Raw genomic sequence first — 15,575 nt, 5'->3', positions numbered from 1 at the left:
CCTCTATCTTTTTTGCATTGCAGGATTCCATCAGCCTCTGGGACCTGTATCAGTGACATCCTGAGCCTGGCACTGCCCCACACAGCTCTGGCTGCAGCAAGGGGCACCCTGAGGGGCAGCAACTCCAGCAAAGGTCTGAGTGAGTAATTTGAACATTAATTTGCATTAATGTGAAGTGCAGTTCTGTCACTTGGCTGCAGCCCAGGCTGGAGGTGTGGGACTGGTGGCTCTGGGTCGGTGAGTTTATGGTGAATCATCTTCTCCAGGGCCAGGTGGCCTTCGTGGTGTTGCAGTTCAAAGTCTGACGATAAGATGGCGTTGTGGTTCATGACAAATGTGATCTTCCTCCTCCAAAAAATGTGGGAACCACCAAGGGAAACACGAAGCAGGGAAAGGCGAGGCAGATGCAGGAGCTGGATCCCTGCAGCCCTGGTGTTCTCATGGAGCCCTCGGAATAACGATGGCTCCAATAATAAAGCACTGCTCTTCCAAACCACTTTCTAAAATAAACCATCCAGATGGTTGTAAGGGAAGACCTAGTCATCAATCTGAGTAATGTTTATTTTGAGTACATTAACCAAGAGCTGTGCACAATTGTGCTGGGTTGTGCACAGAGAGGCTCAAACAGATGCAGGAGCAGGAATATCACACACGTCAGACAGTGCTGGGCCACCCTGTCAGCCTGGTCCTGGTCTATGGGACAGCCCTGAGACCTACTTAGGGTGTCTCACATGTAGTGTGTAGACAGGAAGAATGTGTTTTCTCTTCTACAACTTCACAGGTTCTGGGATCACCCAAAAATATACAAGAGGAGACACTCAGTGCTAAAAGCAGGTAAATGTTCTCTCTTTTCTCTTTGAGAGAAGGTGGAGAGGACAGAGAGATTTTCTTACAGTCTGTGAGAACAAGGTCATTTGGCTTTTCAGACAGTGCTCGGGTTCTTTTTCCTCCTTTCCCCCAGCATGTCCAATTCCAACTTGATAAAAATGAAATCTGAAAAGCAACACTCCCAGAGAAAGACACAACCTGGGTGCTCTGAAAAGGCTGCTGGTGTCTGCTGTGGCATAATAGAGTGAAATACAAATGCACAGAGGTGTTTTCCAGCCTGCTGTGCTCAAGTCAACACCTTGTTTAGTGCTTGTACTGCAGTGCAGAGCTGTGCTTGATTGCTTTTTGTGGGGGCACCCGAGGGGGGGTGGCTTCCAGTAGTATTTGCTGCCAAAGTGGTGAGGAGTCATCTCTAGGTCTGTCCAGCTGTGAATACTGGAGGGCTCCTGTTGGCTCCCATCTCTGTTTTATGCTCCCTAATTTCCCTCCTCAAACACTGAGTGCAAAGTTTTCCACAGGGAACATCCCCCAGCACATTCTGGAGGCTGCTGGGAGTGCCCACCTGGTGCCAGGGCAGATGGAAGGGGATGCACAGAGCCCCTGCCCTGCTCAGCCAATGTACCTTTGCACATTGCAAAGCTTCAGCTGAGAAAAACACCACCTGAAACTCAGTTTGTCCACTACACACCAATTTGAATCACCAAACTCTGTGCTAAAATACAGCCTGAGTAAGAGCAACTTCTTTATTTATTTATTTTCCCTGAATGCAGTTTTTATTAGGTGTGAAATCCAGCCCCTTTCCTTAGCTGGAAGCATATGAGCAGCCTTCATGTACAGGAAGATTATAATGGTATAGTAGAAAAATCCAACCATTAGGAGCTCTTGAGGCATAAATTCAAACCCTCATTAATCTCTGTGGGCTGCAGCTCAAACCTGAATTTTCGCAGAACGTGGGTGGTGTTTTCAGAGTGAGTTGCTGGAATTGGTTGGCTGAGAGGATTGACTTAGATAACAATATGTTTCTGAACCTCTGCCTGAACAAGGTGCAGGCTGTGGTTTGGGCTGTGTGTGGCACATCCAGGGGGGTGCCTGTGGCCTGGGGGTCCTTCCAGCTCAATGCTGGGCTGTGGGGAGCACAGGGAGCAGAGGGAGTGGCACACGGAGCTGCCCATGGGCTGGTTTTGATTTTTCTGGTGTTCACTAATTCACTTACAACATGCTTTTATGTGTCTGCTTCATTCTTTTTTTTTTTATTTCCAAGAAGCAGTTGAACTTCCTTACCTGGATCAGCTCAGCTTTTTTACTGTGAGACCCCAATTAAAACTGAAGTGTGGTGGATGTGTCATCCCAATAATTCTGCAGAATTCTGTGTAATTCTCTGTCTCTAGAGCATCTGGAGACCCGAGTGTCAGAAATAAGGTTGTGCTGGTTTGACACAGGAGAGCTGCACTTGGCTCCTGAGCTTTCTCCTGTCTCTTAATTGCATTGGGGAGCACCAAGGTCTTGGTTTAAGTTGTCATAATGCAAAGATTTCTGAGTCACCACTGCAAGAAGAATAGTAAGAAATAACCCACTGTACTTATGGAAGTTTACGTTATGAGAGAAGTGTTGTCTTTAATCAAGGACACACTTTGTCCCTAGAAAGAGGCACAAGAAAGAGGCTTAAGGTTCAATTCCATCTCCAAGAAGGATGAATGCTGGAGGGGTTCTCTATCAGGATTTGGGAAGGACTGTCACTCTCTCTGCTATCACAAGTGTCTTGGTACCTCAGATCTAGGAATTTTCCAGATTTTGTTAGAAATGCTACTAAAATTGGAAGAATGGATTAAGGAAACCTGCTTACCATGTAAGATGATGGCAGAAACATGTTTTTATTTTCTAGTTTGAAGCAATTTGGTGTTGGCTTAGGTAGGTACAGATTGCAAGAGAAGCTAATCTTTATATTTTTAAATAAGTATAAATAGCTGAATCACCACTTTGTAGAAGCAGCAGTTTTGGCCATGGTTGATCCTAAACACAAAATTTATCTGAAGGGAAACTTTTCTTGTGGAGCTTTTTCTCTGTATTTTGTGCAGATGTGAATGAGTGAGAAACACTGAAAGATGTGGTGCCCTGGGAACCAGATAGACACTTAAAAAAAAAAAAAAAAAGAAGAGTAAGACAGTACAAAGCACAAAATTTATCTGAGTGCATAAAAGTCAGCCGAAGAAATAGACTTTCCTTCTAACAAGAAAGCAGCAGTTCAACATTTCTTTGTTTTAATAGTACAGTTTAATAAGTCAGATTCTTACAGCTTTAGGTGCTGTTAAAGCATGTGGGCAGGCTGCTGTAATGAGCTGGAGGAAAATCCTGCAGAAAGAGGATTTTTTTTTTCCCTCTGTACCTTCTGATTTGCCGTGGAGCATCTCAGAGGCAGAGCTGTGGATTAGTTGTTCATGAGCACAACCTGCTGGCTCCCTCTGCAACCAGCAGCGAGAGGCACCATCTCCCTCCTCCCTCATCCACGGGGCTTTGTGGTTGAGTTTGGGAACGCTTTGGGTTGTGTTTTGCCCTTGGGAATGGACAGAAGTGTCTATGAGACACCCACAGCCTTTATTCCGAAGTGTGGGGAAAACACAGGGAAACACCTTCAGCTCTCTGCCGGTGCAGCAGCTTTGAAGTTTCACAGTTAAAAACCAGGAAAAAACTCCTAGAACAAGCAAACAGATAAACAAAAAATAGTTTCTCTCCTCTCAGAGCACCGGGGTACCTGGGGGTTTTAGGGACTGTGGCTTTCCCGCAGGCTGTGGCATCAGTTGACATTACCAGGCACAGTCATTCCTACCCCCTTATGGTGCTCTCTCTGACTGTATCCAGTGTCTGGGTCAGGGCTGGCTTTTGGCAGCTTCTGGAGTTGTATCCATGCCCTGTTTAACCCCCTGGGTCAGCTCTGAGTCAGTTAATGTGTCTGCACAGCTCGGGTGAAGGTGTCTACAGACAGCAGTTCGTGCTGTGTGGCTGTAACCCCAGCTGAGGAAGGACGCTGATTTTCTCTTATCCCTGCTGACACCCATTGTTATCTCTCATTTCATTATATTTTTAGTTGCACTTTTCCCTCCTCATCATTTTCTTTTTAGGGTGGGTGCAGAACAATTTCCTAAAGGTTTAAAGAAGCCCAGCAGTAAAACCCAGAGTGCAATTCCCCCCCCCGGGGTGATGAGGCACAGGCAGGTGATGGACACCTCAGCCTCCAGCTCAGCTGTGGGAGTGCAGAGCTCCTGCCCTCATTCCCATGGCTTTCCTGCCTGTACACACCTGCTCCCACCCTGTCCTGCTCTGAAAGCCAAACCTGCTGCAGGTTTGTGGTTCATCCTGCCCTGGAGGGAAGTGGTGGCAGTTTTGCCCCAGGATCCTGTGCCTGTGATGGGCTGCTCTGCTGTCACACACCTCCACTGGATTTCCCACAAGGATTCCTATCACAGGAGGAATGGGGACTGAGGAGCATCATGAAGGAAGTGGCTCAGGTGTGATGCCTGGATGGCAGCAGGGACCAAGCTGGGTGTTTTCAGGTACTCAGCAAACAGTCAGGAGTCTTTAATAAGTACAAAAGTCTCCCTCTAGTTGTGTCTTTTTACTCTGCAGTGGATGTTACTTCTGATGAGGATCCTGTGATTTGTTCACTGTCACACTTTGATCTCAATAACATTGCTTTGCAGGAATCAGATACTGCCTGAAAGCTTGGAGCTGGGACAATGCTCTTAGGGGTGCTTAGGGCTGCCCCCCCCAACAAGACTGCAGGTCTCCCTTCACCTAAAGCCTTGCCAAAGTGCAAGGCTTGAGGTTTGATGGCCCTCAGAGCTGTGACATGGATATGGTGTCACTGTGGACATTGAGGGAAATAAGTCCAAAATAAAGTCCCTGAGCTGTGAGCTCACTTTGCTGCAGAGCTGGGAACATGAAGGGTGGGCAGTAGCTGGAGCCCTGTCTGTCTGTCCTGGCTGGTTGAAGGAATGACTGACAAAATCAGTCAGCGCTGCTTCTAAATGCATGAACCCAACAAGCTTCTTTACAGGATGAATTCACTTTTTTATTTGGGTCTGGGAATCTTCATGCAGATTTGGCCCAAAGCATATTAGTGTACAGAGAACACTTCTGTATCAAATCAGCTTTTTAATTTGATGGAAGCTTTCATATTCAAATGAAAACCTTGGAGTGATGTGTTGCAATCCCTGTGCCAGAGTCCTTGCCCTCAGAAGTGATGCTGGGTACCAGTATAATGGCACTGGCAGCCCAGCTCCAAGGGGAGAGCACAGGGCAGTGCAGGACCCTGTCAGCCACTGGGGTTCAGGGAGAACTTTCCTGTTGACTTGTTTTCAAAAGCTATGGAGTCTCTGTGCCACCCACTTGGATGTACAAGAGGAAAACCTCCATCCTAAGGAAGATCTGAACCGTCAGTCTCCTGCTTCCTCACCACATGGACATGCTGGGATGCCAAAGCTGTGCCCACCACAGGGGCAGCTGCCAGAGAGGAGCCTGGAGTCAGGGCAGCCACTGCTGGAAACTCTTTTCATCACCAGATCCCCTCATGCTCCTGCTGTGTAAGCCTAATTAAATTCTTACAGCAGAATAATTAATCATTAGCAAGGGAATTAAATATTAGTCTGTATTATAGTAAACATTAGTTGTATATTAACAAGCTCATTAGCTATTCATTAAACTTTTAAGGTCTTCAAAATCCCCTTTATCACACTGTAGGTTTGTGTTAAATGTCATTTGTGTCTCAAATGACCTGGAGTGAGTGGAGTGCTCTTTTACCTGCTGCTAAAGGCATCAGGAATTCCAGGACCTATTTAGTTATTATGCCCCTTTGGTTATTACCACCCTTTCTATTTGATTTGATTTAAATTCAGCTACAGAGAAAACTTACCTTATTATTGATACAGAACCATTAAAACCTCGCAGGGACTTAGAGAATCACTCCCCAAATGATGTATGATCACTGAGGCAATGATTATTTTTATCCTGTTGTTGCTCTTGTGCTCCTGGCATAAGGCATTGGCAGAGCTTAGCCCTCACTCAGGAGCATGTGCCCTACAAAGATGCAGAAGAGGGACAAAGAGAGGGCAAAGCTAATGGGTATGTTTTTATTCCATTAAGATTCAGAGGCACAGTGCCATTTTTGCCCCTTCCTTCCAGGTCATTAAGGTAAATCCCTGAATTTCTCTGCACCTCCCTTCCTTCACTGGAAGCTAAGACTATTTCTCCTGTGCCACCTCTACCCTTTTTTATTAAAAATGTGAGTTGCTCAAGGGTGTAGTTTGTGCAGGCTGGTGTCCAGCATCGAGTTTACTGCCTGCAGGGTTTACAGCCCAGTCATGGCCAAGGAAAAATGATGGGGATGAACCAGGTGGGTGAAGGAGGGAGCAAAGGGACCTGCTGCCTGTGGCATCTGACAGTGTGATGGTGAGAGATTTGTGGCCAAAGCAAGGGCAGAGCTGCTTTTGGGGGTCACAAGCAAAGTATTTATAGTGTCTGGATAGACGAAACACTTATCCTTCCCATCTGAAAACCACTTGGCAGCACGGCCTTGGCTATGAAACTGTGGCTCTCATTTCTCTACCTCCAGGTTGGTCAGGGAAGCAAATGGGAGCCAAGTGAGGAATGACATGACCTGTTTGCCAGGTTCCTGCCTGGGGCCTGAGAGGCAGCAGAGCTGTTCTGTGGCAGGGTCTGCCTGCAGTGCAGGAGGAGTTCTGCCTCCTCCCTCCTCACCTGCAGCCCAGGGCTGGCTGTGGTGAAGCAGAGATCTGCTCTCAGCTGGAGAGGTGGCTGAAACCCTGGCCCTGCTGCTCAGGGCTGAGCTGTGTTTGAAACCCTGGCTCAGGTCTCTCCTGTCTTTGTGGTGATGGATTGTGTCCTGGCTTGTCCTTACCGAGCGATCATTAATTCCTTGCATCTTTTAATTAGGGCAATTTCTTTTGGACTGCTGGAAATGCTTTCCTCATGTGGATTAATTAAGAATAAAGCCTAGCTCTGACAATTTAATATGAGCTCTGGTCAGGATGCAGGCAGTCTTCTAAGACATTATTCATTACACCATTCTTATTCTTCTTAATATTTGCTTTTCAACCGTGTTTTTCTGAAACTGAGGACAGTAGTTGTTAGTTGTTCTCTATAAAGTTGCAGGCAGAATTAGTCCAGCTGGAGAGCAAAGCTGTGTGTGAAGCATCACCTCTGCCCCGTGGGCTGCACAGCCCATCCTTTGTTGCTGAAAGCAAGGGCCTGGTGCCAGATGCCCTTGGGCAGCTCCTTTGTTTTGGGATTTGCACCTCTGGGCAGCAGGGGTTTCTGGCTTAAAACCAGGCACGTCAGCCCCGTGAAATATCAAATCCTGTTAATGCTTCCTGCTGTTTTCTCCTCTCTGTTAGTAGCAGCTGACTGGTTTGGTCTTTGCAAGGAGTGAAACAACTGTCTGGGGATGTGGTCAGTCAATAAATCAATACTGGCTAGTGAATGACTTTGTTCTGATCTTCCTCAGGGTGTCTCTTTAAATGCTAGTTTGATTGGCCTGGGGGATTTACAGAATTATGATGATCTCTCGGAGAATATTCACCCTTGTGTGGATGACTTCAGGTTACTTTCACCTTCATGTGACCTTCCTCTGATATATTTCCCATAAGAAGTTATAATTCTGTATCTGCAAAGAATTTGGGTAAAGTTTCATTCCTTCACAGCTTGAATTTGTCCAAGGAATACTAAAAGCTGTATTACAAAGTAAGAGGTGTAACAGACTGGGTCAAATTCAACTCAGCAGGGGAGTTACTGTGGCACTGCCAGGGGTGATGGGACGTGGGACCATCCATGGGAGGGTCCCTGGTGATGGGAGATGGGACAGGGGACCTGCACATCTCAGGTCTAATCCAATTTGAGACCCACCTACTCTGATTTTTCCTCTTCAAACTCTCTAAGTTCTCTCAGGGATCTTTCAGTGAGGCTTCTTAATTTTAGCTTGTTATAAACTAACCTTGGAGAATAAGCCATGAATTCAATGACGCTTCTGCTGTGCAGCTTCCTTGGGTGTGTTACTGGGAGCCAGATGACGAAAGTGCTCTGATGAAGTGGGATTTTGCTTGCCATGGATATTTATATAAAATCTCCATGCCTAGATGCTTTCAGGAATGTAAATGTGAAAGGAGAGGAAGCGGGTACCTTTTAGCAGTATTTTTAAGATATCTTTTAGTTTGCTTTTGAAGTCCTAGAGGATATCGGGCTCTTTCCTGGCAGATTCCTGAGTGAGAGCAGCATCCTAACTCCCCCTGGCAGGGCTGCCCTGCTTCCCCTGCACAGAAGCTGTGAGAGTAGCAGCTGACAGGTTGGGCCTCCACCTGGGAGCCCAAAATTCAGCAAAGTTATTCACAGTGTGGTGTTCTTTGTGCTGACCAGAACATACCCTGACTGCAATATTCAGCAGCAGGAGAATATTCCTGTTGTTGTTGCTGTGCTTCAGATCAGGCATTTTGCTGAGCTGCATTTAAATGTCCAAAACAGAGCAGAGTGTTCCCACTAAACTTTTTCACGGACTTGTGTTCAGTATAATGAGAAATTTAAAATATGGTTGTTATTGTATGTTCTACCTCGAATAATTCTCCCTAAATTCCTAAGGGATGCTAAAACATTAAATTGGAAGGGTACAGAAATACTTTAATTTGTGTAACCAGGGCAAATCCCTTTCAATTGTCTTACCAGCTAAAGTCTATAAACCTTTTGTTACTCATTTCACTTTTGCTTCTACACTGGTACCAGCACCATGTTTTTCTGAAGCCAGAGGAGCTGAATTTCTGTTCTTAGAAGGTCATTTTGCAAACGTGTTAATTAATGACACAATAATTTCAAATTAAGCACCACAAATAAGGAGTCATTTTTACAGACTGTACTTGGTCATGGAACTCTCAATTCCTTATTTTTATGCCTTTAAAATGTGTTTTAGTTTGTTTTGAGGTTTGGCTCTTTCTTTTTGCCTTCAGAATTTCTAAGGGAAAATTGCTTCATATAGTGATTCCATTGTTCACATATCATAGGAAAGCAAAAGAAAAGGCCATGTATGAGGTAGTCAAAAGATCAAGCAAATATTTCACTCAATGTACAACAAAATATTATGAGGTAATTTTATTTTGTTTCCATTTTTAGGTAAAAATATTACAGTATACAAGATAATCTTATTAAAGGTAAAAATACAGTATTTTGCTTTGTCTCTAAACAGATCTACGTACAGTTCACTTTTTTTTTTTAAATTTTGTTTTCTTTGATTTTTGTACAAATATAACTATTATTCTATTAGGCTATCTGTATTCTCATCTGGCACTTAAGAACTGGTCACAGGTCACCTTCTGGCTCTGCTTGTTTGTCTCAGCTGATCCTTAAATGTCGTGTTCATTTTAGAGGTGTCTCCTGTAAACAAACAGCACAGTTCCACGGTTCCCAAGTAGTAAGGTGTGCTTTAAGTAGTTGAAGTCCTGGAGCTAACTGGGAAATCCCAAGAAATCCACCTTTGCCCAGACTCATCTCCGTCCTGTTGTAAAAGTGTGATCTGAGTCCTTGTTTTACCTCAGCCTTAGAACAGTTTTAATCCCGTCCTCATCCTCTGTAAGAGCCAAACATGTAAGTCAATAATTTCTACACTGATTTTTCCTTTCTTTCTTTTTTTTTCTCCGTTTTTTTTTTTTTTTTTTTTTTTTTTTCAGAATTTTCAATTGAAACCTTTTTGTATTAATTTCAAGGGCTTGGTCTTTGTGATTGCTCTCACCCTATGGCTTGCTGTTTGACCTCTGGAATCTCAAAGCTGAGCTCATTGCTGCCTCTGGATGAATGTTGTTCCTTGAACACAATAGCACAAGGTATTTTATCTGTGGGTGTTCCTGGGAAGTGGTTTTTACATCAAGGTGGATATTCCAGTACACTGTTGTTGGAGATGGGACCAGTTAAGGACAAAAGAGAGGCTGGGTGCATCCAAAGAGTCCACATCCATCAGCAGGCTGGCTAATAGAGCTGGACAAGGTGCAGAGGAGTTTTTGGCTGGAGATTCTTTTATCAGGTTCTAGCAGAGGGGTGAAAGGATGATTTTTCCAATGCTGTCATCTCTTCTCTCTGTGTCATACTCTGCCTTGATCATTTCAGCAGATGACTTTTTATTTGCCACGACCCACAGTGCTGTTCAGAGTTATCTTCATGGCTACCCATGTAAACATAAAAGGAGAATACACACCCAGGAATAGGAATTTAAAACATTTTGCAGGGAATATGTTTGGCACATTTTTTTTCTTCAGACTTGACCCAAATCCTGGTCAGGACAGTCTCAGTTGCTGTAAGTGAGCACAGTTACATTGTCTTCTCTAGAGTCAGATGGATGAAGATCTGCATTTTTTGCCTTTAACTGGAGGTGCTTTCTCTGTGGTGCACTTATTTCTGATGTCAAAGGGCAGGTATTTTTACCAATAAGTCACTTTTGTATCAGAAATGGTTTAACTGGTAACTCACCAAGTGGTGCAAAATGCTCCAACCAACACTTGCTGCCAGCAAAGGCCGAGTGTGCAGTACCCACCTTTTACACGGTTTTCACCCTCCTAAGATGCTGGTTGAGACTGAATAATGTTTAGAAAACCAGTTGCCTTTCTGTATTCATCATCAAATGTCCTTATTTAAGGTCTTCCCAAACTTGTCACTCAGCTGCTGTATTAGTTTCGCCAGCTCACCAGTAGCTTGGGACTTCTCTTCTAAGAGTTCATAGCGCAGACTAGAAATGTCTTGTTTGATCTCTTTAAGTTCTCCTAAAAGGAAGAAAACATTCTTGTTAGTGACACTGAGTCAAGTAAGTAACCCCTGTGGTTTTAAGAGCTGAGAGAGCCCTATTTCCAGTGTGTTTGGTCATGGATGTGTGGGGGGCTGCTTATGATCTCCCTGCATTAGGCACTCAATATTTGTACTCATAAGAAATAACCTGCAGTTGCAGCAGTGGTGCTGACAGCAACAGTGAGTCTGTATGGAAAATTCATAATTTTTTTTCTTAAATCCATTCTCTTTCCACATATTGACCTCTACCTACACAGGGCACTTGCAGGAAGGTGGCAGTTAAGAGGTGTTGGAGGATCTTTTCCATCTGCATTCAAATCCTCCCCACCACCATGGCAATATGAATCCATACCCCACTCAAAAAAAGTATCCTCGGGGCAGTGCAACCAGAAACTGCTTTACTTAGACACCAAGTTGGGTGTTGGCAATACCCTGGTCGTTGTGAAGAAGGAGAGGTAGAGCAGGATGGTGTAATATCTTATGAGATGTGTGATCTGCTGAGGAAAAATAGAGGCTCAGAGGTGGCTCAGAGTCATCACTGCTCACCTCAGCCTCCTCTCTCTACAGAGGATGCTCTCTAAGCTCAACCCTCTTACTGGCCAGACCAGTAGCAAACACATCACATGCTCATCCCATGTGTGAGTTATAAAAATCCACTTGCCTTCGTTGACCTCATCGTTTTCTCGGTCAACCTGAGCCTTGAGCACGTATCGTTTGATCAGACGCTTCATGATTTTCTGAAAGCAGAACACAAAACTTCTGTTCACATGAGATTGTCCACCTTGCCTCAATTCTAGACTTCTTATGAGCAACTGAAACTGTGGGTGATTCTTTATTGAATTCCCATTAATTATATATTTTATGTTATTGCAGTGGTTGACTGACAGCCATTATGTCCCCACATATGAAGCACTTCGGGGTGTTTGATGGGATGTACATGAATGTAGAGCATGTCCCACTGACAGAAAGAAATCAGATTATCCAATAGAAAGCTAAGAAATGGGTTCCAGAGCCTTTTTTTAGCATGTTGCTGTTCAATGCAAAAATAAAAGATACTTAACAGGAACAAATAAGTAGTTAATTAACGGTGTTAGCAAACTCACTCACAGTAATGAATTAAACAGCTGACCCAAGGTTCATAGAAAGACTCTGTTAGCCTTGCAATTGAGGGTTTAGGAGAAAATAAATTTAGAGAAGGAAAGAGAAGAGAGAGTTTGAACACAAGAGTGGGACTTGAGAGAAGTATGAGAGAAGCTTCTTAAGGAAATGACAGATTTTTTTAGGAGACATACACAGGGAAAAAAATAGAGCCATGTAGACTTATAAAATGGAAGATGGTTTTTAGTAAGGAATATAGAAAGTGTTCCTTACTAAGTATATGGAAATTGAAGATGGTTGTGGATATGAGCTTGCAATGTGATATTGTTCCAAAAATATGTAGAAGGAAAGTGACTTTGGCAGTCTTGGGTTACAACTGGAGGCCTGTGACATTGCCAGTTCTTCACTACAGGAAAGGCACTTGATGGGGAAAAAAATCTCAACTCTGATGAGCACAAAAAGGATTGCTCTGTCAGAGACAGGGATTTAGGTGCACCCCCTGCAAACAGAGCTGTCAGCATCCAAGAACAGACACCCAAATGTCCTTCACTGACCAGATGGCCACTGACAAGGGAAAAGCCTCTCCCAACCTGGGCTCACTTATTCCCAGAGCAACCACATGTCTCTGCTTTGAACATCCCTGGAAAACGCTGCAGGGTGTGAAACAAGAGTTAAGAAATCAGTACACCTGCTCGGTGTCTTAGGAGCCAAATAAGGATTATAGCAGTGCCAAAGGCATGTGGAGGTCAAAGAAGGATCCAGCCATTTGTCTATGCCATGGAGCCATGGAATATGGGATGTCTAAGAGTGTCCTTGTGTCAGGGAGGCCTCTGGCTAAGCAGGTGGGTCAGTAGGGCACAGCGCACGTACGGTGTGTTGAAGATGGCCAAGGCAGTAGAATCCAGAGGGAGGTAGGGCTGTCACCTGAGAAAACATAAATGAAGGAATGTTTGGGGAGAGCAGGGAAACCCTGGATCCCAAAAGAAATTTTTTATTTTTTTTTAATTTTTTTTAATTTTTTTTTCAGAGCGGAGGAAATTTAGATTAAAACAAGGAATCAGCACATAGAGAATGCTCTTATTACCTGGAAAAAAAATGATAACATAATATCTCTCTATTCCCTTTCCCATAAGTCTTGGACTTTTATGGGTGCTACTGAAATGTTATCCTAAATTAATCACCCTGTGTGATAGAAGTCACAAACTTAAGGCTGCCTAGTCTATGAAATGGATGTTGTAGCCAGATTTGTCTACAGAAACCACATATTTTAAATGTGACCACTAGCTTCATTCAAAAAATATTTTAAATGTGACAAGAATCTGCTTATCCACTTATTAGATTTTTCTGCTGGTATCTTCAGGAAAGTAATTACTTTTTTGCCTCAATATTGCACTGGGGCTTCCAAGCCTTGCTCCTCCCCTTCTCCCCAGCTCTGCTCCTTTGGCTACAGTGACTGAAACACCCTCTTGTCCATATATAGTCCAAGTGCACAGACTGCAGATGCATCACTGCATAAATGTTGCTAAAGAAAACAGTTCAGCAAGAAACAACTGCTTCAAAGGTTTCCCCAGTTGTAGAAGAAAGTTTCTTGGCCAGATTATCAGATTGTTTGTTCTTCTTTATATTTAGATGATCAAGATTACTAAACTCGCCTTGTATTATTTGGGCAATTTCTTCCTGCAGCAATTGAAGCGTTCCAAGATAATTTGAAGACAAAACAAGCAGCAGCATTATTGAATAAAGGTAGTTGTCTTTTTCTCTCTATTTTTCACAGCTGCATTTAGCTTTTTCTGTCTTGGAAATAAGGGGCTAATTTACCACAAACATTAGGTGGTCTCATTTAGAAAAAAAATAGTTACAGGAAGAGAACGAGTCCAGCAGAGGCTGACACATCTCCTGGGGGTTTGAGTGGATGGAGAAACGTCAGGAGGGCTGAAATGTCATTTTGAGCAGGACACAATCTCTCATCTTTTTGGTGGTATCAAGCCAACTAACTCCAGGTGCCAGAGCGAATGTATCCTATTTCTAGCTTGAATTTTTAGATACCCCTCCTATCATGACACAAAAACCTGGAAGATTATTAAAACCAGTAGACATTTACCACTGGTCTGCTGTGCAGCTTAGGAACCTGTTGTGCTGGGCGCTGGACCAGCACAGGCCAAACCCCTTCTAGAATTGCCATTGCACCTTTTATCCCACTTAATTATTATTTTCCTCTTTAATGTTGGGCCTTTCAGCCATACCACTTGTCACCAGATTCCTTTTCACTTTATGCTAAAAAAGAAGGAGAATATCCTGTGGGGAACGTTCTGTTTGTTGTATTGCCCAACAAGAAAAAATAAATCTGCTGGCACAAAACTCTTGCCAAGACAGAGAGTTGTGTTAATTATGGCACCCACTGCAGCCACAGGGGGATTTTGAACAGTAGCACATTGCAGGTTTAGCTTGGAAGGACAAGTCACTGCCAGAGAAAGCACATGCAGATGTTGATGCAACAGCTGGAGGGATGGATCTGTGCCATGGAGGATGAAATGCTGTCGGTGCAAGACTGGAGGAGTGGAGGTTGAATGATATTTCTTGGATTAAATTAAATTCCCTCGGGTGGAATTAATTAGCATGCCATCAATTAGCATTCCCGCGGGTGCCAGGCTGTGTTTGGCCCCAGAATGCCCCAGCCCAGCCCCGCGCCCGAGCTGAGGCTCCTCCCGGCACATCCCGGGGTGGCAGCGCTGGAAGAAGGCAAAGAGGACCCTGCAGGTAAGAGCAGTTCACTGGCACAGCTCTCCCCTGGCTCCTGATTTCATGCTGGGATTACCTGGTATCTTGTGGGCTTGTTATAAGCGTTCTTCCCCGAAAAATTTTCTGTGTTTTGAATGATAGAGTGAAAACGAACTTTCTGAAATTAGAAAACATCGTGGTGTGAGTAAATCAGTGAGAGCTCCTCATACCCAGACAGCCCCAAATTAGCAGAGCATTATAAAACTAGGAAATGGTTCAATGTGTGAGTAGAGTAAAATCCAGACCATTCAGGCTCAAAAAGGAAAGAAAGAGAGAAAGAAAGAGAAAAAAGAGAGAGAGAAAAAAGAAAGAGAAAAAAGAGAGAGAAAAAAGAGAGGAAAAAAGAGAGGAAAAAGAGAGAGAAAAAAGAGAGAGAAAAAAGAGAGAGAAAAAAGAGAGAGGAAAAAGAGAGAAAAAAGAAAGAGAAAAAGAGAGAAAAAAGAAAGAGAAAAAAGAGAGGAAAAAAGAGAGGAAAAAGAAAGAGAAAAAAGAAAGAGGAAAAAGAGAGAGGAAAAAGAGAGAGAAAAAAGAAAGAGGAAAAAGAGAGAGAAAAAAGAAAGAGAAAAAAGAGAGAAAAAAGAGAGAAAAAAGAGAGAAAAAAGAGAGGAAAAAAGAGAGGAAAAAGAAAGAGGAAAAAGAAAGAGAAAAAAGAAAGAGGAAAAAGAAAGAGAAAAAAGAAAGAGGAAAAAGAGAGGAAAAAGAAAGAGGAAAAAGAAAGAGGAAAAAGAAAGAGGAAAAAGAGAGAGAAAAAAGAGAGAAAGAAAGAGAAAAAAGAAAAAGAAAGAGAAAGAGAAAAAAAGAAAGAAAGAAAGAGAAAAAGAAAGAGAGAAAGAAAGGAAGAAACCACACAAATAGAAAAATTTGGACTCTAAATTAGAAATGGTATTCACGTACAAGTTTTAGACAACAAGGTGTCAAGAGGCACAAAATACTTTAATCTTAATGAGGCTGATGGTTATCAGTTCAGAACACAACTTAAGAAAGGACGAAAAAGAAATACTTGTGTTTGGAGAAAACAAGCCTATGTGGCACAAAACCAAATTCAA

The 15,575-nt window shown here is 43.4% G+C and overlaps 1 protein-coding gene across 2 annotated transcripts in view; it reads right to left on the bottom strand.

The window, feature by feature from the left end:
• Nucleotides 1–8,948: 8,948 nt before the first annotated feature.
• TRPC7 (transient receptor potential cation channel subfamily C member 7) overlaps nt 8,949–15,575 on the bottom strand; it is a 72,243-nt gene continuing 65,616 nt past the window's right edge. For both annotated transcript variants that reach the window (XM_027643730.1, XM_027643729.1), the window contains exons 10-13: nt 14,567–14,647; nt 12,622–12,675; nt 11,315–11,390; nt 8,949–10,631 (exon numbers count right to left, since the gene is read on the bottom strand). In XM_027643730.1, the coding sequence (XP_027499531.1) occupies nt 10,489–10,631; nt 11,315–11,390; nt 12,622–12,675; nt 14,567–14,647 (354 nt within the window). In that variant the 3' untranslated portion in view covers nt 8,949–10,488. The remainder of the gene's footprint in view (nt 10,632–11,314; nt 11,391–12,621; nt 12,676–14,566; nt 14,648–15,575) is intronic.

The sequence above is a fragment of the Corapipo altera genome, unplaced genomic scaffold, assembly GCF_003945725.1.
Source record: "Corapipo altera isolate COAL_440 unplaced genomic scaffold, ASM394572v1 75, whole genome shotgun sequence".
NCBI lineage: Eukaryota > Metazoa > Chordata > Aves > Passeriformes > Pipridae > Corapipo > Corapipo altera.
This window is presented reverse-complemented; position numbering and strand designations above follow the sequence as displayed.